Source organism: Cnephaeus nilssonii (assembly GCF_951640355.1).
Source record: "Cnephaeus nilssonii genome assembly, chromosome: 16".
In the NCBI taxonomy this organism is placed as follows: domain Eukaryota; kingdom Metazoa; phylum Chordata; class Mammalia; order Chiroptera; family Vespertilionidae; genus Cnephaeus; species Cnephaeus nilssonii.
The window spans coordinates 46,205,870-46,230,924 of record NC_137087.1 but is presented as its reverse complement, the minus strand read 5'-3'; the positions used below and the strand labels follow the sequence as shown (position 1 = coordinate 46,230,924).

The 25,055-nt window shown below is 55.2% G+C and overlaps 3 protein-coding genes across 4 annotated transcripts; all 3 read left to right on the top strand.

Annotated features, from left to right (window-relative positions):
* CALHM3 (calcium homeostasis modulator 3) lies at positions 1–5,817 on the top strand (the record flags this gene model as incomplete). Its single annotated transcript, XM_079793270.1, has 3 exons — positions 1–215; positions 2,220–2,475; positions 5,167–5,817. Coding segments are annotated over 3 exons (939 nt in total), but the record flags the coding sequence as incomplete, so codon positions are not given.
* Positions 5,818–12,743: 6,926 nt separating this feature from the next.
* CALHM1 (calcium homeostasis modulator 1) lies at positions 12,744–15,971 on the top strand (the record flags this gene model as incomplete). Its single annotated transcript, XM_079794203.1, has 2 exons — positions 12,744–13,295; positions 15,489–15,971. 2 exons carry the CDS (start codon positions 12,744–12,746, stop codon positions 15,969–15,971), a joined length of 1,035 nt encoding a protein of 344 aa, XP_079650329.1.
* A 3,214-nt stretch (positions 15,972–19,185) lies between these two features.
* CALHM2 (calcium homeostasis modulator family member 2) lies at positions 19,186–24,799 on the top strand. Of its 2 annotated transcripts, XM_079794189.1 has the most exons (4): positions 19,186–19,683; positions 20,795–20,859; positions 21,751–22,466; positions 23,847–24,799. In XM_079794189.1, exons 3-4 carry the CDS (start codon positions 21,912–21,914, stop codon positions 24,261–24,263), a joined length of 972 nt encoding a protein of 323 aa, XP_079650315.1. In that variant the 5' UTR covers positions 19,186–19,683; positions 20,795–20,859; positions 21,751–21,911; the 3' UTR covers positions 24,264–24,799. The 2 variants fall into 2 exon arrangements, with proteins under 2 accessions (XP_079650315.1, XP_079650314.1); XM_079794188.1 differs by lacking the exon at positions 20,795–20,859.
* Positions 24,800–25,055: the final 256 nt, after the last annotated feature.

The following is a 25,055-nucleotide window of genomic DNA, read 5'->3' as shown; positions in this document are numbered from 1 at the left end:
CTGCTGGCCGTGGTCACTGTCAAGCTGTACTCCTCCTTCGACTTCAACTGCCCCTGCCTGGCGCACTACAACGCCCTCTACGGCCTGGGCCTGCTGCTCACGCCCCCGCTCGTCCTTTTCCTCTGCGGCCTCCTTGCCAACCGGCAGTCCGTGGTGATGGTTGAGGAGTGGCGCCGGCCCGCGGGGCACCGGAGGAAGGACCCAGGCATCATCAGGTGCGCGGCCCCATACCACCCAGAGGCCTGTGGGCATTGTCAGGCCCCGCCCATGCCTGCACAGGCACTGCCAGGGGCACCCCAAACTCTGACCCTCCCCTATGGTCATTGTCAGGACCCCCCACCCACACAGACACTGCTAGGTGACCCCCAAACCCCAATCACCCCCATGGGTGTTGTCAGGGTTCCTCACCTGCCGCCCCCCCCCCCCCCCCCCCGCCCAGGAACTCTCACATGTGCCCCTCCTTTCCCCAAATAAAGCATCATCAGCTCACGAGACCCATTTGCAGTTTCCGCTCTGGAAAGAGACATTTCTGTTCCTGTCATTTGTCACCCTTCTGTGGCCAGTGCTAGAGACACACGAATGACACAGAATTCCCCATAATCACCCAGGTCACATCTGTCACACTGGCCATGGGTGATCCCTCACCACATGTGTGAAGGGCCATCCCCTGACAGGCATAGGGGCTCTGCATGTAGTGAGAGGCCAGACTGGCTTAAAGGCTGCATCCCTCTCCCATACACTCCCCAGGGCAGCTCTGCTGTCCTTAGAGCCTCCCACCTGGTGGGTGCCCTCTGTCAAAACCAGTTGATGGAGTTTAGCCATTTGAAGTGCTCCCTGGTCAACACTAAACACCGACTTGGTGCCAAGCTCTGTGCCAAGCACTGTGTGTGCACAGCCTCTGAATTCTCGCCTCGGCCCTGGGTCTGCTCCTGTTAGGGTCCATTTTTAAGGATGAGGGACCTGAGGCACAGAGACGTTTAGTGACTTGGCTGAGCTCCCACAGGTAGGAAGAAGCACAGCTCACTCCGCTGCCCTGCGTGTTTTAGGCAAAACGTCTAAGTGCTCTAGACCCATGGGCAGTGGCAGGAGGGGCTTGGTGGGTTTTCGCCCACTCGTGATCTCCTCTCCACCCTGTGCTTTGACATGGACCATTGAGGTGTCCTCAGGGTATGTAGGCAATGTCATGAGAAGTCCTTAGTTCCACCTTCTGACTACACTGTCCCCAAAGAAAATGCTGGAGCCGCCCCTGCCTACAGCGTATTTATAATTCTCCGCTGGCTGGGCAGGCCACACACACACACACACACACACACACACACACAGCATTCATCGTTTTATGTTTGTTACAGTGCAAGTCAGAAACATCTGCATCCTGTGCACAAGCAGCCTCTATTTCGTGTTCCTCGGGGGCTCTGTGCTCCCTGTCATCCAGCCACACCGGGAGGGTCACATGCACTGGGCGTGCCCGTGACCTTTTCCTCTGGGAGCCAGTGGTGGCAGCTCCACTAGGCTCCTGTCCTGGGACCAACACCCCATGCAGGCCAGAGAGGGGCGGAGTAGGTCAGGAGAGACACCTGGACAGTCAGAGAGTGGGCTCCCTGGATGCCAGGGGAGGTGTTGGAGGTGCGACATCTGGGAGGGACATTGGGCAGGGCTGTCTGAGTTTAGGCTTCCCTCGAAAGCAGGCTCTGGGGAGAATGTGATAATGAATGGGCAACTGGAGTTCCGCCCTAATGGAGACCCTCTAAGAGAGCGTAGTGTGTAGGACCCACCTCAGAAATGGCACACTGAGGGTCTAGGAAGATGGGGTATTTATCCAGCAGGCCCCATCCCTCTTGGGCTGAAGGTTGATTTGGGGGTTGTGAACTTTCTATCGCTTGCAGCCTAGCCCTCAGGCAGAGCCATGCAAGTGGTTGAGGTGGCTGAGGCGGAGGAATAGGAACTATCCGCCAGCAGAGTCAGCTACAAGGCCCAGAGCAGGGAGAGCCCCAGCTCCCCGGGGTTGCAGTCCTGGGACTCCCAGGGCCCCCAGCCCTCCTTCCTCCTTGCCCTCTGCCGCTGGGACCCCGGCAGTGGAAGCTGCAGCCATTCCTTCGATGTAACTGCGACTAGTATTTCCCAGCCCTCCTGGGAAGTCCATCTCTGCATCTCTCCTGTAGCCTTCCTGCTTCAGCTGAATTCCAGCTGCCCTTTGTGACCCCCCCTTCCTCTGCTCCCAGGTACATGTGCTCCTCTGTGCTGCAGAGAGCGCTGGCCGCCCCCCTTCTCTGGATCCTGCTGGCCCTCCTTGATGGGAAGTGCTTCGTGTGTGCCTTCAGCAGCTCCGTGGACCCTGAGAAGTTTCTGGACTTTGCCAACATGACCCCCAGCCAGGTTCAGCTCTTCCTGGCCAAGGTGCCCTGCAAGGAGGATGAGCTGGTCAGGGACAGCCCTGCTCGAAAGGCAGTGTCTCGCTACCTGCGGTGCCTGTCACAGGTAATTTGGACGGTCCTCTCCCGGGAAGCCTCCCAAATATCCTAGGGTGTGTAAGGGTTGAGGAGGTACAGATGCCTGCCTGCAGCCCCTCCCTACTGCTGGAGACACAGCCAAGGAGCAGGTGGTCCCCAGGGGGATCAGGAGCTTGACTCATGTACAGAACAGGGTTGGGCCCTAGGGAGTGGGCACTTGGTCATCAATGCTGACTCACCCCAGGACAGAGACCAGGTACCCATATCCTCCAGGAGTCAGCTAGACCCGTCCTCAGAGGGCTGGAGGGCAGAAAGCACTGCAGAAAGCACTGGAGATATACTGCTCTGTCCACCCCACACCCACATTCTTCCCACCCCTCAGAAATAATACGAATTACCTTTTATTGAGCACTTATGTGTCAGGCACTGTGTTAAGCATTTCATGTGCGTTCTTTCATTTAATTCTCAGAACAACCCCATGAGGTGGATGCAGTCATTATCATCCCATTTTACAGATGAGGAAGTGGAGGCTCTGAGAGTTTAGCTCACTAGGCCAAAGTCACACCGCTTGGAAGAGGCAGGACAGGGATCTGAATACACCTTATAACTCCTGACCCTCTTCACCACCTCCATACAATGCAGGTTCTCCCAAGATGCCTGGCTCCCCACAGGGTATCAACTCCATTATCCTGGGAACAAACCCCAGCCCAGACTCTAGATTCTACCGCCTCCACTCCCAGAGCCCCAGGCTCGGCTGTGTCCTCCAAAAAGTATTTACCTGAACCTATGCATTCCCAGTATCACTGGGGCCACAGAGAATGAAAACATGACCCCAGCCCTCTGCAGAGCTGAGATCAGCTGGTGGCAAATGCAGGCCCCGTGGTGCCGTGCAGAGAGGACCAGTGCTCAGCATGCACTGATTCTGCTTCAGGCTGTGGCCTTGGCCCTGCCACTCGCCCTCTGGGCCTTGGTTTCTCCTGCGAAATCAAGGGAAGTTTGGTCTCCTTCACTGGATGGTCCCTGCAGGCTTTACACACCCGAGGCTTCACTAGCTCATCGGAAAGAGTGTAGAATTTTCAATCAGACCAGGGTTTGAGTCCTTACTCCGCAGCTGTACGTTTATCAGGCACACTAAATGCTGCTGGAATGTAAGATACTCACACAAGTATTTTAAACTGGTAAAGCGGGGAGGATTCTGTGAGAGGCCAAGAGAGAGATTGTAAACCACATCTACAAATGATAAGGATTCAAATATGTCTTTGTGTTAGAGGAGTGAATTTCCTGTTCCAGGTCCACAGAGTCGCTCTGGTTTTAAATGAGGCCGTGGAGAGACGACAGCTAGGGATGGGCAGAGAGGAGGGAGACGCTCCAGCCTTAGAGAACTGCCTCGAATGGTTCCTCACGCTTGGCCTGCAACACTGTTCCCTGTTTGTATCCTGTGCAACTGTTACTAACCCTTCAGGTCTCAGCCTAAACCTCACCGTTCCCTGAGCCCTCAAGTTCAGGTTGGGTAAATCCCCATGACTCCCTGTACATCCCTTAACATGGCACAGAGCCAGGCATCGCCCCTTAGTTGTTTCCGCCACTTAAGTGTGAGCTCTATGAGAGAAAAGACTGGGTCCCCAGTGCCTCCCCCAAAACATAGGATAGATGGATACATAGACGGGGTGGATAAATCTATGTGAGGATGGATGGAGCACTGAATAAAAAATGAAAGGATGATAGATGGATGGATGGATGGATGGATGGATGATGGATGGATGGAGTATAGGGAAGGCAAAACTTTACTTCTTCCCATCTTAGGCTTTCAGCTGAAATGCTAACAACAACAAAAAAATAACAAAAGGAAAACCAACAGTTTATTAACGTGTGCAGTGGACACCACACAGGAGAAACCTAAACCAAAGAGTAACTCCAAGTAGTGGCTTAGAATTCTGGCTTATATAGCATCTTCAGCAAAGAGTAATATCTTTGTAGAGAAATGACAAAGGAAAGCAGTTTTAGGCTCCCAAGGGCAGAAACTGTGGGAAGGTAAATACAGGAGAGGAAATACGGAGTTTCTTACTCCTTACCAACAGAGTAAGGTTTTGTTTGCACATTCCTCTGGTGCTGCCTCTGGGCTGATAAGAGTCTGTCTCCAGTAAAAGGAGAATTTATATCTTGCCTTTAGGCAGAAAGAGGGAAGGTAGAAAGAGCTTCTCCTATGTTTGCCGCTTCTTAATTTTCTTCAGTTCAAAATAACTTTATGTCCAAGAGGCCTACTTTAGGGTGATATATTCTGATTTCCAGAAGAAAAGTTGGGAGGATGAATGGTGGGTACATGAATGGGTTGGATAGGCAAATTGAAGGAAGGATGAGAGTATCAGAACATGAATGGATGGGAGAATAGATGGCTGGACAGGAAGATGGATGATGGACAGATGGAAAGATGGTTGAGAGGATGTCTGGATAGGAATATAATAGCTATGTAGTCATATGGGAGGATGGATGACTGGATGGATAGGGGGAGAGACAGCTGGGGAAATGAATGGATGCAGAATGAGATGATACTGAAGGGAGGATGGATGGAGGTTGTTGGTTGGATGGATGACTAAAGGGGAGATAAATATATCTGAGGAAGGATGGAAGAGATACAGGAAGAGACTGGAGCACCTGTGCCTGGCACCCCATTCAGCGCTGTGCCCCGCCCCCACCTACCCTCACTGTCCCCGCCCTCCAGGCCATTGGCTGGAGCGTCACCCTGCTGCTGATCGTGGTGGCCTTCCTGGCCCGCTGCCTGAGGCCCTGCTTCGACCAGACGGTCTTCCTGCAGCGCAGATACTGGAGCAACTACGTGGACCTGGAGCAGAAGCTCTTCGACGAGACGTGCTGTGAGCATGCGCGGGACTTCGCGCACCGCTGCGTGCTGCACTTCTTCGCCAGCATGCAGAGCGAGATGCAGGCGCGGGGGCTGCGGCGGGACCCCGAGATGTCAGAGCCCCCCGAGGGCGGGGACGGCGAAAGCGGGAAAGCCCACCTGCGCGCAGTCTCCAGCCGGGAGCAGGTGAACCATCTCCTGAGCACCTGGTACTCACGCAAACCGCCCCTGGACCTGGCGGCATCCCCGGGACTCGGGGGCCGTGGCCTCAGTCACCGCGCTCCCACGGCGGCGCCAGGGACCAGGCTGTCCCAGCACACGGACGTGTAGCCTCCCCTCCCCGCGCGCGCACGGTCCCCAGGGGAAGTGGCCGTGCTGACCAGGGTCCGGGTTTCCCAGGCTGTGGGAACCCAAGGCAGGGCAGCCTGACCCTTGTTGGGCCCCTTCCCCCAAAATAGCCGCATCTCTAGCCTAGTGGCCTCCCCTGTGCTTTGCTTCACACACTGGAATGCGCTCCTCCGTCAGCTGGGCTTTGGTGAAATACAGATTCTGATTCTGTGCACCCAGGTGATACTCCTGATTCGGAGTCTGAACGGATCTGCAATGGGTCCTGGGTCCTAAATGTCCAGATTCTAAATGTGAACCACAACAACACAAGTTTCTATAGTGCTTACTACGTGTCAGGCATTGCTCTAACTTCGTTACATAGAGGAGAAAACGGAGGCTTGAAGAGGTTAAGTTGCCTGAGGTCAGCCATGGCAGAGCTGATATTTGATCCCAGGTCAGGCTCTGCAGCCTGCTCTGAGCCTGCGGATTTTTTCCCCTCAATAAATAGGGTTCCACATATGTTGATATACATGCGCTTTGATATGTATGCTATTTTGTTGTATTGACAACAAACTTCAAAACTTCCTATGTCAAATTTTCTGAAGGTGTTAACATCAGATATTTTTACGCTTAAAATGTCGAATTTCCTGCCCAAAAAAAAAAAAAAAAAAGCATTTGTGGGAAGTTTTAGTTCATTACTGTATTTTGAAGAAAAGTGCTAGCGATGGACATTACTTTGAATAAAGCACTTTTGATGTTTTTCTTGAAATCGTGTTTTCTTTGATTACAAAATCCGCATTACTAACCGGTTATGATTATCCTGCATTATTAACTGGTATCCCTGGGCTCGCCCCCCTCCCCCGCCCCCCCTTCCTCTGGCTTGTTTGGTTCGGACTGGCGGTGGGCGGTGGCTCCTGCGCGCTCCCCCGGGGCCATAGAGTCAGGGCTCCTGGTGCGGAAGCTCAGAGGCTTGGCGGCCGGGCGGCAGGCTTGGTCCCCGCCCGCGGGGACGGCCGCTGCGGTGTTGTGCGTGGCGTCCTACCGCCGGGCGGTCTGCATGGAGCGGGGCTCCGTGGGGCGCGGAGAGGGCTGGGCGCTCCCGTGGTGGTGGGTCTCCGCCGCCCCCGCCCCTCGCCCCAGCCTTCGCCAGGATTCCCTCGCTCCGTTGTTATGGTGACAGCTGCGCTGGTGAATGAGCGTCTTAGTGACACGCGCGCGCCTGCTCAGCCAGTTGTGGCTCCAGGGCGCGCGGCTTCCCGGCTGCCCAGAGCTCTTCTTGGGGCGCTGGGGGGTGAGGGGGGTGCCGGGCCCAGGTCGGGGTAAGATATGGGGCAGAGGTGGGGCTCCAGGGCTGGGCTTGTCCCTCTCACGGACAGTGGAACGCGGTCTGGAAAAGGAGAACCGGTACAGCAAGAACATTGAGCTCCCGGGTGCCAGGCGCAGTGAGAAAGCTCTAATTTACCATTTCCCCACACCAGCTACAGGGCCGGGCACATAGCGGACACTCAAGAAAAATAATTTTTTAAATGATTGAATGGATGATTGAATAAATGAAGTGAGATTAGGAACCCCGGCATTTGACCCTCCACTCTCAGTCACATCTGAAGGGGCAAGGGCTCAGAACAAGGACCCCAGGCTGTCCAGCTACTGGACACAGTGTTGGGGGCCTTTGGGTGAATACAGACCGGACCGAGGAGACTAGGTTGCAGGCCAACCGGTTAATGATTTAATCCGCATTAATAACCGGTATCGCCTTAAATTACTCTTAACCGGTTAATAATGCGGATTTTGTGATCAAAGAAAACACAATAGTTTCAAGAGAAACATCAAAAGTGCTTTATTCAAAGTAATGTCGTTCACTAGCACTTTTCTTCAAAGTAAAGTAATGAATTAAAACTTCCCGCAAATGCTCTTTTTTGGCACAAAATTCAACATTTTTAAGTGTAAAAATATCTATGATGTTAACACCTTCAGAAAATTTGACATGTGAAGTTTTGAAGCTTGTTGTCAATACAACAAAATAGCATATATATCAAAGCGCATATATATCAACATATATGTAACCCCATCTATTGAAAAAAATCCACATCATTAACCAGTACACCTATTTGTTTTCAGCACTCTGGTTGGGTTTCCGGCGGCTTCCACCAGGGTTCTCTGAGGAAGCTCTAGCAAGCTCTGCTTATTGAGTTCCCCTTGAAAGATGATTACAGCCTTTTGCTGGCTACTGCACACGAATAATTTTATATTTTTCTGTTGAGGGGATTTTTCTGTTTTTGTCGTGTGTTTTGTGTTGTTTGGTTGGGTTTTTTGTTTGTTTCTGCTGTGTTTTTTAAAAATATACTTTTATAGATTTCAGAGACAGGAAGGGAGAGGGAGAGAGATAGAAACATCAATAATGAGAGAGAATCATTTATTGGCTGCCTCCTGCACACCCCCCACTGGGGAACCAAACCTGCAACCCGGGCAATTGCCCTGACCAGGAATTGAACCGTGACCTCCTAGTTCATAGGCCGATGCTCAACCACTGAGCCACACCAGCCTGGCAATTTTTCTGGTTTTGAATGTCAAGAGGGCTGACCCTTCCAGCTCCCAACTTCCCAAGTCCCACCAATTCCGTTTCTAGCAGACCAAGGCTGAGCCCCCTTCAAGGTGCACCCCATTTTGAGATGCAGATCCTTTCTCGGCCCAGCTTTTCTGCCCACCTTCAGTTAGCAGATGCTTCCTCCCTCACCTTTCCACTCACCACCTTGCCCCCCACCTGCAGCCTGACACCTGAGCTCAGCCTCTCTTTGTAAGGCTGCCTCCTTCCTCAGGCATTTTCAGGGCTATCTTACCCACTGCCCTCAGCAAGAAGCTGGCACCCTGGTGAGGATTTCCCCTGGTGTGTGGTGTGGGGACCAGATCGGCAAATCAGGGTGGGGGGCAGACCTAGACATCTCCACGTTGAACAAGAAGATTTTGTAAGTTCCCGTGTTTAAGAAACTCCGGGACAACTGTGGATGTGGGGTCTGGCTATAGGAGATGAAAACCCTTGAAACACCAGGGTTAGATCTTGCTGGGGGGTGCGGGGGGAGGAGGAACTGCCACTCCATGTCTGGTGGCCCTAACAGGAAGGGTTGGGGAAGATCTAGCCTGTGAGCTCCTCCCTAATGACTCACTCATACCACACACACACACACACACACACACACACACACTCACACTCACACTAGTGCCTTCATTAGCACAAATGGTGCAGACCCATGCTTTTCTAGTGGTCAGTCCGAGGAGTAGTCCTGGAGTCCCAGGATGTCTCCCAAGAGCCCAGCCCCCTCCAGATCAGGATACCTGTTCTCCTGACCTCTTGCCAAGGGACCTTGTAGGACCAGACAATCCCTGCCGTTCAGCATCCCCCCACCTACCCTGCTGTGGTCAGGCCATGCAAATATCAGAAATGGCACTGAGGTGGGGCAAGATTTAGGCAAAGTGTTAGCAGGGATTGGGTGAGGAGAGGGGGGGGGGAAGCTTGGAGATGGCCCAGTCAGAGCTGGTGAGACCCCAGCCTGGGGAAAGGAGACAGGGACCTCACTTTGGGCTGCAAGGATGCAGCATCTGGACCAGTAAAAAGCCACTGACTGTCATCAATACTCTTGCCTTCTAATACTGAGCACTTACAGAGCACCGACTGCATAGACAGCCCGGTACCAGGAAATAAGGAAGAGAGAATACACAGATGATAAAGCCCACCACCAAGGAGCTTACTGTCTAATGGAGAGACAGTCAGTGATGGGTACAGGAATCATTATAATCCGAAGCAAAAGGTGTAAGTGATATGACAGAGGCAAGCCTGGTGCCATGGGGATTTAGCGCGTAGAATAATGCTCCAAGCTGGGGGATCAGCTGCATTTGAATGGGTCTTGAAGGATGGGGAGGGTTTGGACAAGTAGAGAAAGACGTGGGGGTGAGGCAGAGCACCTCAAGGGAAGAAATGTCAAGAACAAAGGCAAAGAGTTGGGAAAGGGGAAGCACATGTTTCGTGTATTCTTTCAGCAAATATTGATGGAATGCCTAGAGCAGTGATGGCGAACCTATGACACGCGTGTCAGCACTGACACGCGTAGCCATTTCTGATGACACGCGGCCGCTGAGGCGGCCGCATGCCGAGGATGAAACATTTGCTGCTCCTGAGGCTGAAACATTTGCGACTAGAGTCTTGGAGTTAGTTTTTTCCTCAAAGTGACACACTACCCAAGTTATGCTCAGTTTTTTGGCGAAGTTTGACACACCAAGCTCAAAAGGTTGCTCATCACTGGCCTAGAGTGTCAGAGAGCAGGACAGACATGGGCCTATCTTAATGGAGCTTCCAGGCTGGAAGGGAAGATAGGACATGAGCTAGTGAAAACACAGCCAGGTGAAGGGGTGTGCCATCCAGCCTGGCTACAGTAAGGACCTTGGCTGGAGAGCTGAGGAGCCCTTCCCAGATGAAGTCCACCAGAGTACCAGCGACGCATTCTTGGGATCCTCTGCCATTGATGGCCCTCAAATGCATCCCCACCCTTTTTAGCCCCCAAACACAATGTGGTTTCAAACCCCAAGTCTTTGCCAATGTCCATCCACACCATCATTTGTTCACATCCCGTGAGAAAGAGATGCCTGGCGCAGCGTGTGCCACCTCGCCTGGGAGAGAGGGACTCAGGTGGGAGGCTTCCGCCTGCACCTGAAGACCCTCCCTCCCAGGAGAGCAGCCATCGGGGGTGCCTCAGTTCATTCCCCAAGCCTCGTCGAACTCTGGGTGATGGCCCTCCTGTCCCTACCCTGTACATAGAGCCTCTCTTGCAGGAGACACAGTGGCCAGCTGGGCAAGGCAGAAATGTACTAGCCATGAGGGCATCTAAGTCCCCCATTTTGCCCATGCAGCCTGGGCAGCTGCAGTTCTGCGTGAGGAGGGAAGGATGGTGGGAGACGTGGACGTTTAGCTCAGGACCTTGACTTTATTCTGCAGGAAGTCAGGGATGAGAAAGTGCTTGCAGGCAAGGTCAGGAGGAGGGCTGAAACTTGGGGTTCGCCCACAGGGCTGTGATGCCTGAGCTGCAGGAATGGATATAAGCAAGAGAGAGAGAGAGGCTTGGGTGAGGAGAGGCAGGACCAAGACCTGTGGAGTTGTGGGTGCTCCTCCAGCCGCGGGTTGAGAGCAGTGCCCACTGGGCACCACGCACTCGTGCTCTGCTACGCAAATGGGACATTTTCCTAAAGGTCCAGTGCCCGCTCCCCAGCGGCCCCTTTGCATGCTGCTTTTCATGATACTTAACTCCTGGGGCGGGTGCCAGGACAGGAGGCAAAGGGCCCAGTGCACATCCCACCCGCATCCTGCTCTCCCCCTGAGGGTCCCCCCTGGGGAGCCCCCAACAAGGGTCCTCCAGAGGCCACCAGCCTAGAGGCCCCAATTGCCCCAGGCCCAGCCCGAGGGCTGCAAAGAGCACCCTCCTTCTCCACCCGCTTCCTGTTTATGACACGCCCTTTTCCACCTGGACTCGTAGGCCAGCAGAACCTGATGCAGCTGGAAGAGAAAGGCCAGAAAACACTTCTCCGCCCCCTCTCCCACCGCCACCCCCCCCCCCCCGCGCCTGGGTTCAAATCCCACTCCTCCACCTACAAGCTGTGTAAACGTCAGCTAGTAACTTCATCTCTCTGAGCCTCCGTCCCCACCTCGGTAAAATGGGGACGATAGCACCTGTTCCGTAGGGTTCTATGAGCATTTCACGAGGCGATGCCTGTGAAGTGTTGGCCTGGGGCCTGACACAGGGAAAGCCCAGTCAAGGCAAGTGCTTGTTGGTCACACAGACACGCATAGACCCCTAATGTGGTCACACGCACACATGCAGATACACAGACACCGAGGCCCAAAGGCACCGTCAGCACCCACGGCACCCACGGGGATGCACAGAGCTACCCTGTCCAGGCGCTTGCTCTGTGTCAGCCCCGGCCCCACCCTCTCACCCCAGACAGGAGCCATCCGGTTGGAGCTGGGTCTGACCTGCTCTTCTGGGAGAACTGGTGGGCATCAAAGGGAGCCCTTTTAAGCTCCTCCCCACTTTGATAGGAGGGGCCCCGGCCTGGTTCCCACAGACGCTTGAGGGCCCGAGCTCCAGGCATGAAACCCCACCCCCACCCCTTCATCTTTTAATCTGGGGGAGCAGAAGTAGGAGGCGGGGCCAGGAAAAGGATTTTTCATCCATAATCTACAAACACAGACACCCACAGAGACCTAAGAAAAGCGGACATAAAAGCACCTGCCTTATGCTCACAGTCTATAGCTCCCTGCCCAGGAGGGAGGAGACCCAGCAACCTCTCAGATTTAAGTCCTCTGGCTCCAAATTCAGGGCTTTTTGCTCTACGGGTCGCGCGTTAGCACTGTCTCCACGACCAGCGCTGCCCTCCTGTGTGACCAAAATCACTACTACCATCGTTATCATTACTGCTATCACGCCACCGCCATCGCCACCTTCACCTCCATCAGCACCATCCCCAACACCAACACTGCCTTCCCCAGCACCACCACGATCATCCCCAGTACAGCCACCACTGCCACGGCCGTCCCTGATCATCGTACCATCACTGTCTGAACGGGTGGGGGGGCCCTGGCATAGCATGGAGGAAAGACCCAATGGAAGGGCAGAAGGAGGGTGACATGCTTCCTTGGAGCCCAGGGCACACGGCTCAGAAGCTCAGACCTCTGCAGCAGCCCTGGATTGTCCCAAACCCCAATCCTGCTGCAGACAGTGTCTTCCCAGCCTGTGTGCACTCCTGGCCCTCCTCCCACACCCGTAGAGAACTAGTCCCCATCAGGTGTGGCCCTGGTGCTTTCCCTGTGCCGGAGGTGGCTGTGGAGGGAGAGCCCGGAGGGGAGGGGCCGAATCCTGGCTACACCCACAGCATTGGCCGCCTCGCGCCTCCCTGCCAGCCAGCACCTGACTAGGTTTCTCCGAGAGACAGTGACCTCAGCCACTGCCCCGAGCTCTGCCCATCTCAGCCATGAGGTGGGCACCCCATGGGCACGGTGGGCTGCAAGGACCATCCTTGAGGCAGCGGTGAGGTGGGAGGAGGCCACCAAGCTCCGTGGGGGGGGCGCGATGGACAAATTCCGGATGGTCTTCCAGTTCCTGCAGTCCAACCAGGAGTCCTTCATGAACGGCATCTGCGGCATCATGGCCCTGGCCAGCGCCCAGATATACTCAGCCTTCGATTTTAACTGCCCCTGCCTGCCCGGCTACAACGCCGCCTACAGCGCGGGCATCCTGCTGGCGCCGCCCCTGGTGCTCTTCCTGCTCGGCCTGGTCCTGAACAACAACGTGTCCATGCTGGCTGAGGAGTGGAAGCGGCCGCCGGGCCGCCGGGCCAAGGACCCCGCCGTGCTTCGCTACATGTTCTGCTCCATGGCCCAGCGCGCCCTCATCGCGCCCGTCGTCTGGGTGGCCGTCACGCTGCTTGATGGCAAGTGCTTCCTCTGTGCCTTCTGCACGGCTGTGCCCGTGACTGTGCTGGGCAACAGCAGTCTGGCACCCAGCCTGACCCCGCCAGAGCTCGCCCGCCTGCTGGCCCGGGTGCCCTGCCCGGAGATCTACGACGGCGACTGGCTGCTGGCCCGGGAGGTGGCCGTGCGCTACCTGCGCTGCATCTCCCAGGTGAGGGGGGCAGTGGCCTGGGCTGGGTCTCCCTGCACAGACCTGGGTCTCTGCAAGGGCCCAATCCCCCACCTCTCAAAACAGGCCCTCTCAGAAACAGCCATGCTTTCCTACAGACTGGGCCCCCTGTGGGGCAGGGGCACATGTTCCCAACAGAGGCGGAAGCTTCTGAAGGCCACGTGTCTCTTCAGATCGGGGCCACCTGGGGAAAGTGCTGTGACTACTTCAGTCCAGAGGCCTGTGTCCTGCCCTGAGGTCCCCAGAGCAGACCCAAGGACTCAGCCAGCTCCGTAGCCTCCATCCTGAGCTCCAGCTTGGAAGCCTGGGGGAATTTGCATCCTTTTCCTCCCCCAGGCTGGGACTGTGATGAGGCTGGTGAGCGGCTGAGCCATTTGGGTACATTTCCCTGGCAAATGCCCCCAGCTGGTGTCTCCCTGCATGGGGAGTGGGAGCTGAGGGTCCGGTGCCCCTTGGGGAGGGAGAGGCACTGTGGGGATGTGCCCTGAAGGCCGGGTTGGAGGGCCCACTGAGGAAATCCAGAGCTCGAGTCCTCTGTCCCCCTGGGCGCTCACCTATGGAGCCCTCAGGCCGCCCCTGCAGGCAGCGCAGTGTGGGGAGGACAGCCTGGGCAGTGTGCCCTTGTAGCCCGTGGACCAGGGGCTGTCAGGAAGGGGGCTGGGGCTGGGGCTGGGGCTGGGGCTGGGCCTGCCCTGCAAGGGAGAGAGAAACGTGTGCACTCTGCTCGGGAATGTCCAGGCACCCTGCCCAGAACTCTGTCCTGGAGGCCTGCGTCACCACCTGCCCCAAGTGAATCTCACACTCTGAGTGTCCGATCCAAACTCTGCTTTCACGACCAACGATTCTCTCTCATCATTGATGTTTCTCTCTCTCCCTTCCTCTCTGGTACCAATAAAAATATATTTTAAAAAAATAAATAAATAAACAAACTCCGCTTCCCTCCCAAACCTGTGCCTCTTCTCCTGTGGGCCCTGGTCCCCCCCGTCCCCGGCCTCAGGGCCCAGGGCCGCTGTCCCTCCACCTGATCACATCACAAGCTAAAGGGCTCCCCGAGGACAGGCTGCCTCCTACACACATTTTCCATTTGGCCTTCAGAGGTTGAATTAAAACTCATTTTTAGAATTAGTTGGCATCAACAAAAAAACAAACAAACAGAAATTCACATAAAAAGCAGATCCAGCTTTACTTGAAACTTCAGGAGATCTGGCCCCACAGGGCACACATTTCCTCATGCAGCGGCACAGGAATCCACCCCACCGCCCCCACCCCCCGCCCTCGCCAGACCGAGCACATGCTCTGTAGCTCCCCACTGGATATCTGCTCTGCCAGACCCCATTACAGACATTGGATTTGCTCTCCTCCCCGCTTCTGATCTGGCCAAATGCTTCTCTGTGCAGCTGGGGGCTGACCCTGAAGCACAGGTTGGGAGAGCTTCCGGACCCGACCCCATAGGGCGCTGTTGGCAGAACAGAGCCAGCTTCCACTTCTCCGGGGTCACCTAGGGCCGTGACAGCTCTTCAGCACAGAGTCTGAGTGATTGTCCGATTTGTTTGTGACCCCAGGGCCCAGCTCAGAGCCCACAGAGAGCAGGCACTCAGTGCTGGCGACTGAATGGCAGAGAATACCAGGAGCCAATGGAGGGAAACAGAACTCAGAGGAGGAAGGGTCACTTTGGCCGGGGGAAGTCAAGGAAGGCTCCCTGAAGGAAGAGGCCTGGTCGGCAAGGGCCTATTGGCATAAATATAGTGGCTAACAGTTACTGAGCAACTATGTACCTGACACAACAATCCTATGAGATGGGAACTATCACCAACCCATTTTATAGGTAAGGAAACTGAGGCAGAGAAGTCAGCTTATCCTGGTCAACTAGTAAGTAAGTGGAGACAGGATCCAAACCCAAGGCAGCCTTACTCCAGAGTCTACCTAGTTAACTCCTGCCTGTTGAGTGCCAGGCCTACACATGGGGCATATTCTTCACATGACCTGATTTTCATGAAATGAATATATGTATGCCTATTTTACAGACATGTAAATGGAGGCCAAGAGGCGAAGTCACTTGCCCAGTTGGTGCTCTTTTCACTAAAGGGCCTGACAGAGAGAGTGGTATGGGGGGTGCAGACAGACTTGGGAGGCCAGAGGGCAATGCCCATTGACTCTTTCTTCTCTCCCATGCAGGCATTGGGCTGGTCCTTCGTGCTGCTGACCACGCTGCTGGCATTTGTCGTGCGCTCTGTGCGACCCTGCTTTACACAGGCCGCCTTCCTCAAAAGCAAGTACTGGTCCCACTATATTGACATTGAGCGCAAGCTCTTCGATGAGACATGCACGGAGCATGCCAAGGCCTTCGCCAAGGTCTGTATCCAGCAGTTCTTTGAGGCCATGAACCATGACCTGGAGCTGGGTCACACCCACGGGGCGCTGGCCATGGCCTCTGCTAGCTCAGCTGCCCCAGCTCCCACCGACGGTGCCAAGGAAGAGAGGGAGAAGCTTCGAGGCATCACCGATCAAGGTGCCATGAACAGGCTGCTCACGAGCTGGCACAAATGCAAGCCGCCCCTGAAGCTGGGCCAGGAGGAGCCCCTGATGGGCAATGGTTGGCCAGGGGGCGGGCCCCGGCTTCCACGCAAAGAGGTGGCCACCTACTTCAGCAAAGTGTGAGGGTGTGGCCCGATGAAGAGGCAGGAATGAGGGTCTGAGCTCACGGCCCCTCTGGCCCCAAACCAGATGGAGAAATGAAGGCTGCAGGTGCTGGGTGGTAGGCCCCTGGAGCAGACCCACGTGCCCAGGCATTCACCTGCCCATTTGAGGCTGGAAATTTGGAGTTGGAAGGGGCACCTCGCTCCTCCGGCTGTCACATGCCCTAGATGGCCCTGGAGAAGTGGACAGTGGAGCCACAAGCAGTGTTAGGCAAAGGTTCAAAACTGGTTTGAAGGGGTCAAGCTCCCACTTCCCCGTCCACTCCCCGGCCACTTGATTTCTGGCTCATGATCTGCACTCAGGTTCTACGGACACCCTTGCCCCAGCCTCCACGCTTGTCGGTGACTTTTTGAGATCTCCCTTCCCTTATGCTCAAGGCTCAGGGAGTGGGCGGGCATCCCGCCGTCTCAGGAAACAGCAGTCCTCTGCTTTTTGGCCAGTCTCCTGAGTGAGGCTGACCCGGCCAAGGTGGGCCAAAAGGACATGACTCCACCCTCACCTGGCGTGACACCAAAGATGCCGGGAGCTAAGGTCCATTAGGGAGAAGCCAGGGTGTGGGGTCACCACGGAGGTCACGCGACAATTGTCACGGTGGACTGCGTGTTTATTTAACACCAGAGGCCTCCTGTCTTAGTCCATTTGGGCTGCTATCACAAAATATCGCGGATGGGGTAGGTTACACACAAAGGAAATTTGTCTCTCAGTTCTGGAGGCTGGAAGCCAAAACCGTGTGCTTGCACAGTTCCGTTCTGGTGAAGGCTGTCTTCCTGATTCAGAGTCAGTGCCTTCTCACCGTCCTCACACAGCAGAAGGGGCTAGGGGTCGCTCTGGAGCCTCTTTTATGAATTTACTAATCCCATTCGTGAGGGCTCCACAAAGGCCCCACTCCCAATATAATCACTTTTGGGGGTTCAACATATGAGTTCTGGAGGGGCACATTCAGACCAAAGTACCTCTCATGGTGAAGGTCCTCTCACTGACTAACCTAACACCTCCCTCACATCCAGGGGAAATCAGACCATCCGCAGGGCTGGGAAGTTGGACCCAGAAGCTGAGCCTTCCCATTTTCTCAAAGGCCCCACCCACCTCCTGGGTGGAGGCTCTGCAGTGCTCCAGGCGCTGCCCCGAGGTGGGGATGAGGGCACAGGGGTGGAAGGGGGCTGCCTAGAGTGGAAACAGCTCAAGAGTCCGGAGTGAGACAGAACTGGGTTAGATGCTGGCTCTGCCACTTACAAACTGTGTCCCTTGGCCGGTTGGTTGCTTCATTTCTGTGCCTCAGTTTCCTCCTATGAACCCATGGAGATGAGGGCACCTACCTCATGAGGTTGTTGTGAGCATTAAATGAGTGAAGTGTATAAAGGACATGGTATATGGTAGGTACTTGGTGTGTGTTTGTTGATTTCTGAACCTGCGGGCTTAACCTTCTCGTCCCCCTGGACAGGAGAGGAGGGACATCAGGAACTGGAGCCATCTTTGTTGAAGAGGAGAAAACAGGGCCAAGAAGATGGGCTTCTTGTCCTCTCACCTATCTTTAAGATGCAAGTCCTGCCCTAGCAGGTTTAGCTCAGTAGACAGAGCGTTGGCCTGTAGACTGAAGGGTCCCGGGTTTGATTCCGGACAAGGGCACATGCCCCGGTTGCAGGCTCAATCCCCAGTAGGAGGTGTGTAGGAGGCAGCCGATCAATGATTCTCTCACATCATTGATGTTTCTATCTCTCTCTCCCTCTCCCTTCCTCTCTGAAATCAATAAAGAAATACACATTTTTAAAAAGATGCAAGTCCTACTCATCTAAGAATTCATTTTTTAAATATATATTTGTATTGATTTCAGAGAGGAAGAGAGAAATAGAAACATCAATGATGAGAGAGATCATCCATCGGCTGCTTCCTGCACCTCCCTACCAGGAATTGAGCCCACAACCGGGCACGTGCCCTGACCAGGAATGGAACCATGATCTCCTGGTTCACAGGTTGACACTCAACCATTGAGCCACATCAGCTGGGCTAAGAATTCATTTTGATCTTGAGCCCTACAACATTGTTTTAATAATGTACATTCTTCCGTAGGCACCCCTCTCTCTATTCCCACGTCTGAAGCCTGGTCTCCCTCCCTTTAATGATTTGGGAGGAGGGCCATCCCTGTAGGCCAAGCTGGGCTGAAGGGCTCCTCCAGGATGTGGGACTTGATCTAAATCCTGAATGAGGGGGAGGATTCAGATGAGTAAAGATCAGGTGTGTGTTGCGGGGAGGGGGGGGGGGGGCTTCCAATGGGAAAAGCCAGCCAGAAGGTATTGGGAAGTAAAAATGTGAAGAGTAAAGCTTTGGGTCAGGCAGATGTGGGTTTAAGTACTAGAGCTGTAGGACCTCTGGTAAGTCACCGAATCCCTCCGAGCCTCAGTGTGTCCATCTGTAGAATGGACATTAAAAGATCTGCTTTCCAGGATGATGGTGAGGATAACGGGAGATAACGTTGAAGGAAGAATCTGGAACGGTGCTTGGCACGTGGTAGGATCTGAAAAATAAACACTGGTCCCTTGCTCTTCACTCCTGCACATGGACAAGTCCAGCTCAGAGGCCAACATGTCACCCAGCAGTTCCACTGTGACAGAAACACACGCATTACAGAGCTGGGGGTCTTTCCCTTGATCCTAGGAGTCATCCAGCCTGTCCTTGGACAAGACTCTCTCCTCTGCAGAATTCCTGACCCATGGCTTCTCAGCCTTAGCTTGCACACTCTACAGATGGGGGGCTCACGACCATATTTTGGCAGTCTGGGCAGGTCTGATCATTATAGAGGGCTTCCTTAAAAACCCACCTCCTTGTAATTTCCACCAACCAGTCAGAGCTCTGCCCACAGGGCCTCAGAGAATCCCTAGACTCTGGAATTCAATCACCAGTCCTCTGAGACTGAGGAGTTAGCTGGAGTCTGGATGGAAGGATTTGTCCCGGCAGTGGCTGAAGGAGAAGGGCCAGAAGAGGGGTGGGGATGGGGTGGAGGCTGGGGGCAGGGGGCAGGCCTTGCCTTGCATATCCTGCGATGGGTCAGCTTCAGTCTGATGGCATCTCTCCCCTAACCCTGCCAAGGTTTTGTCCCAGCAGCTTCTGTCTAGCCAGGAAGGGGCGGGGGGGGGGGGGGGGTGGGGGGCGGGGTGTCAAGCACAGGGGCTGCTCTTGTAATTGGCTGGGAAGGCAGGCCCAGGCCAGTTCTCCCACAGGCCCCTGCCTGGCCCCTGAACCAGTCCCACTGGTGTGGGGCGCTGTCAGGTGGGCTCCCGGCAGCAGCTCTCTTCGGGGAGGCAGGCAGAGCCAGGCTCAGGCCGCAGGCCAAGAGCTGCTCAACAGGCGCCCCAACTTCCTCTCCTCTCGCACCGCCCTCTGCTGCCCGCCCTCCTCGGCCTGGCTCGGGATGTTTTCCACTCGCTGGCGTGCAAGCTCCATCCCGCTGTTTCCTCCTCTTTTTGGAGTTTAACTTTGCTGAGGACCCCCCCAGCTGTGCAGAAGAAAGTGGGAGGGAGTTCTTGGAGGGCATGGTCAACAGAAGGCACTTTGGTGGAGCAGCGGCCCCACCCCAGCAGGCCCCACGCTCCCATGTCTGAGCGCCACTCAGAGCCCAGCCACAAGGAGGCCACAGCCACTCTGCCGTGCCGTGCCCGTCTGCCGCTGCTGGTCCCAGGTAAGGAAGGTCCCCTCCCTGGGGTGTGCCCGGTGACGGGAGCAGGGCAGGGCCAATCTGAGGCTGCCCAGAGGGATTGTCCTGGAGAGAGGCCCCTAGCTGAGGCACCCCACCCCCACCCCCACCCCTAACTCTGGGCAGGGGCCAGTCTGTCCCTCCCCCAGCCACCTGACTCCTGTCCTGACTGTTGCTGGAGGCCTCACTCCCAGCTGGGGGGGGAAGGGGGCAGTAGTCTCAGAAGCTGGCCTGGTCCCGCCTCTGCCCACCAGTGTTCAGGCATCTCGTACCCCACTTTGTAGTTTATAAACCCAGGGCCTCCCACAGAGAGCTCATTAGGAACCTTGAAACCAAGGGGGGAAGAGGAAGAGGGAGAAGGGGCTGCTTTTAACCCATTCATCCCCAGCAATACTACTCCCTTTCCCAGGGAGTTAGACTGGAGCCCCTGGGCTGTGAGTTGGATCCCTCTCTGCCTCGATCTCCTGGCATCCCACTCATGGTCAGCCAGGGCTGCCCTGCCCATCTGGCAACCTGGGCAGAGAGCAGGCAGAGCAGGAAATATGGGCAAGTCTCCTCACATTAGTTAGCTGCCCACACCAGCCCCCTACTCCCTGGCTTCCTCTGGCCTATGGAATTTTTAAACTTTTTGTTTTATTTTCCCCATCACCATTTATCCCCTCTAAGCCCTCTTCCACATCTACCCCCGTCCCGCTCCGGCCTATGGATTTTTTTCACCCCAGGGATGAGGAGAAGAACACATGGGGCCCAGCCACACCCTGGCTTGTTTCTGGCTTGTGTGGGTGGAAGGCAGCTGGGGCGGAACCAGCCTGGAGCCTAGGCCACAACCATTTCCTGGCAGGCTGCCCACGCTGCTGCAGCCCAGACCAAGGCAGAGCCAGTGGTGGGCACAGCCGAGCCTTAGCCTTCATCAAGGCTTCCTGTCGCTGGCAGCTGTGTGGTCCCTGAGTCCAGGGACCTGGTGGCAGAGGGCTCTGGGAGGCTGCTGGATGGGGGACGGGTAGTGGGTGAGGAAGGGGGGGTTCACCAGGCTCTCGCAGATGGGCACAGAGCAATGGGGACTCACTTAGCTTGACTCACCCTGGTCCATTCTTAGGCCTCCTGAGGTTGTGGTCAGAAGTCCTGCCTGAGCACCTGCACATTTGAATGGCCCCAAGCAAGGTATTTTATTCTCTTTAGACCTTAGTTGCCTGATCTTTGCAGGAAGGAGAATCATCCACCCTGCCTCACCTCTGGGAGCACCCTGTAGGCTCAACAGAGTTAGAAAGAGATGGAGGGACAGTGTCCTATGGGACACTTAGCAGGCATGGTGTATGCCCTTCCTCCCCTCCAGCATTCCTCAGAGAGCAAGGACCAGAACGAGTTATGCTCTTTTCATGGGTGAGGACACTGAGGCCCAGAGGAAAGGCATGAAGGGTGCTGAGTCAGGATGACCTAAACCAGTCCAGAGCCTGAGGTCTCCAAGATGAAAAGGTTCTTACGGACACCAGGGATGCTGAACCAGGCTCACCACCTTCCTCCACCTGCCCCACATCACAGGGTCAAGGCCAAGTCCCTTATCCACCAGGACACTCACCCCAGCTTTTATACCCCTTTGAGGATACAGCCTCCAAACAGTCCTAGGTCCCTCAGCCTGGAATCCCAGTGGGAAAGCCAGTCAACGTCCCACATTCCCCAAGGCCACAGGGCCATTCCTAACCCCTACCTCGAGAGAATCTTGCAGTAGCAACATGAACCTTAGTGTCGGAGGCAGATAGACCTGAGGTGTGATCTCAGCCACTTATGTGGCCCTGCTAAGCCGCTCACCCTCAGGAGCCTCCACCTTCTATACACGAGGGATATGACAGCTCAGCGTGGATCATGATGCTGGGCAACGAGGGCTATCATGCACCTGACACATAGTAGGAGCTCAGTGAAATGTGGCTACCATCATCCCCACCAGGCCCTGGAGCTCCCCAAGTCTCCTTCCCTTCTCACCAGCCTGAACACACAAGATCTCCTCTATCCCCATTTTCAGAGGCCAATGTTTATCAGTGATCTGCTCTTCCACAGGGAGTACCAGGCCGGCCACTCTAGGTGATAAGATGACAAGACCGTGCTCTGCCTTCAGGTGCCCACCTGCCTGCTCTCTTTGCTAGTCTCACCGGGCACCATCGACCCCTGTCACCACCTGTCTCCACCCCTGCAGCCAGCCCTCCAGCTGACCTCCCACCATGGCAGCCCTGATCGCCGAGAACTTCCGCTTTCTGTCGCTTTTCTTCAAGAGCAAGGACGTGATGATCTTCAATGGGCTGGTGGCACTGGGCACGGTGGGCAGTCAGGAGCTGTTCTCTGTGGTGGCTTTCCACTGCCCTTGCTCGCCAGCCAGAAACTACCTGTACGGGCTGACGGCCATCGGTGTGCCCGCCCTCGCACTCTTCATCATCGGCGTCATCCTCAACAACCACACCTGGAACCTCGTTACCGAGTGCCAGTACCGGAGAACCAAGAACTGCTCGGCTGCCCCCACCTTCCTCCTCCTGAGCTCCATCCTGGGCCGCGCGGCCGTGGCCCCCATCACCTGGTCCGTCATCTCCCTGCTGCGCGGTGAGGCCTATGTCTGTGCCCTCAGCGAGTTTGTGGACCCCTCCTCGCTCACAGCGGGGGGAGAGGGCTTCCCGCGGGACCATGCCACCGAAATCCTGGCCAGGTTCCCCTGCGGGGAGGGCCCTGCCAACCTGTCAGGCTTCCGGGAGGAGGTCAGTCGCAGGCTCAAGTATGAGTCCCAGGTAAGGTGTGCAAAGGGAAGCGCCCCTTCTTTCTTCCTTTGGGGGTGGCTGATGGGGAGGTGTCGGGATGGCTCCGTGCTAGAGCTGGAGTTGGTCCCCAGGAGCCAAGGTCTCCAGGAAAGCACTAAGCAGCACCAGGTATCAGAGCTGGGTAACCCCATGGGTTAGTGTCTGGTGGGACAACGGTCAATTCAGTCACAAACACGTTTTAAATGTTAAAGGAATGTTCTTCTGGCTCAGACTGAGCCTTGATCCCAGTCATAGATTAAGCCCCTTACTCCAGCCAGATGGAGCACAAATCTGCAAGCCTGTGAAACATTTGCTATGGGCCATGAGCTGATAGTGGGGTGTGGCTGGCTCCAGGGACCAGTGTTCCTATCCCAGGAATGAAATAGCCTCAGGCACTGCTGACATACGGCAGTCCCTCCTAGCCTCAGCCTTGGCTTAGTTCTGAAGGAGTGAAGGTTGGTTAGAGGACAGAAGAGCAGAGACCTGGGCAGAAACAGAAAAACTGAGCGGGAGGCATTAACTTAGAGAAACAGGGGGCGAGGAACAGACAGGGAAGAGCATAAGATTCTTTCAAAGGTCTCTCAGGTACGTAAGAAACACAAACAGAGAAGCAGGGTTGGAAATGCACCAAAGAAGATGAAAGATGATCAAAAGCCCACAGACCTCTCTAGAGAAGCAAATGGGGAAATAGGCTCACACCCAAGCGAGTGTTTGAGATAAGAACATGGGCAATTTCAAAACAAAGCAGAAAGTAAGGACCAGGCCATGGGGGAGGTAGGGAAGACAAGAGGTGGCATCTGGGCCGAGCCTGGCAGTTTGACCTGGATTTTGATGGGCTGAAATGACGTAGGGAGAGGATAAACCTTGGGGCTAGGGAAATGGCAGCAGATCCCGGCCAGTGTGGCTCAGTGGTTGAGCACTGACCTATGGACCAAGAGGTCACAGTTTGATTCCTGGTCAGGGCACATGCCTGGGTTGCTGGTTCAATCCCCAGTAGGGGGCGTGCAAGAGGCAGCTGATGGATGATACTTTCTCATCATTGATGTACTTTCTCATCATTGATGTTCCTATTTCATTCTCCCTTTCTCTTCCTGTCTAAAATCAATAAAAAATATTTTTTTTTAAAAAATGAAAAGAAATGGCAGCAGAAAATGCAGAAACTGTGAATTTGAAGAGGAAAAAGCAGCAAAATTATAGCCGGAAGGGCCTGCTTCCCTTACAGAAGCAGAATCTTCATTCAGGGAAGGGAGGGCCAGTTCTCAGGGGGTTCTGAGGCCCAGGTTCAGGCCAGCCCAGCCCCTATCTCAGCCTGGGTGGGTGGGGGTCCAGACAGCAACTTGCCCCTCCTCACCCTGCCCCTTCTCTGGCCAGCTCTTTGGGTGGCTGCTCATAGGTGTGGTGGCCGTCCTGGTGTTCCTGACCAAGTGCCTCAAGCATTACTGCTCTCCGCTCAGCTACCGCCAGGAGGCCTACTGGACGCAGTACCGCAACAACGAGGAGCAGCTCTTCCAGCGCACCGCCGAGGTGCACTCCAGGGTGCTGGCCGCCAACAACGTGCGCCGCTTCTTCGGCTTCGTGGCGCTCGACCAGGATGACGAGGAGCTGATAGCCAAGTTCCCCGTGGAAGGCACACAGCCGCGGCCGCAGTGGAACGCCATCACTGGCGTCTATTTGTACCGTGAGAACCAGGGCCTCCCACTCTACAGCCGCCTGCACAAGTGGGCCCAGGGGCTGCCAGGCAACGGCACAGCCCCGGACAACATGGAGATGGCCCTGCTGGTCTCCTAAGGTTCCTGTTCCCACACTCTTTGCAAATGACAATCTTTGGTCCAACACTGAACCCCACTGTCTGCTCACATCAGCATCAGGAGATTTTTTTTTCTTTTAGCCATAGCTTTTTGGGAAAACAGACCAAGAGAAAGAAACAAAGTAATGGGTACAGAGGAGAGAGCTAATGCACAATGTGGTCAGCGTGACAGGAAGGCTCTCCGACCTGAAGAAATCCCCTCTCCTACTGCCACCAGCCACCTGGTCAACAGCTTGGGAGGGAAGACTCGCACTCAGAACTGGACCTTATTAACTATGCTGTGGAGGACCTTCTACTGATGGGCTCCAAGGCTGAGAAGCCCTGGCCAGCACAGCGAGGTGACAGTGAAACCTGCCAGTAGGCTCGTTGTATAGGATATTGTGCGGTTAATTTGTGTCTAACTGCTTATGGACACCCAGCTCAGCGGTGCTCAGCTGGGAAGCTGCCCTTCGATGCATGCCACTGGCTTTATTTTATATATTTACATTTTTTATAAAGCTTTTCTAAGTATAAAGGACTAGCTTGCTGTCTACGTGACTGGATGGGCCATGCCACAGCAGATCGGTGATCATGGGGACAGGCCTAAATCCCTCCCACCTCCTGAGAGAGGGAAGGGGACAGGGAGACCCTGGGCAGGGCTCAAATGGACAGGAGGGAGGGCAGGTGCTCCCACAGGAGGGAAAGCTCTGGGGCTGATGACCTCTTAGCAGCTGGACTCAGGTATCTCACTTGATCTGGAGAAACAGAGAGCCTGGTCTCCCCCAGAGGGAAGC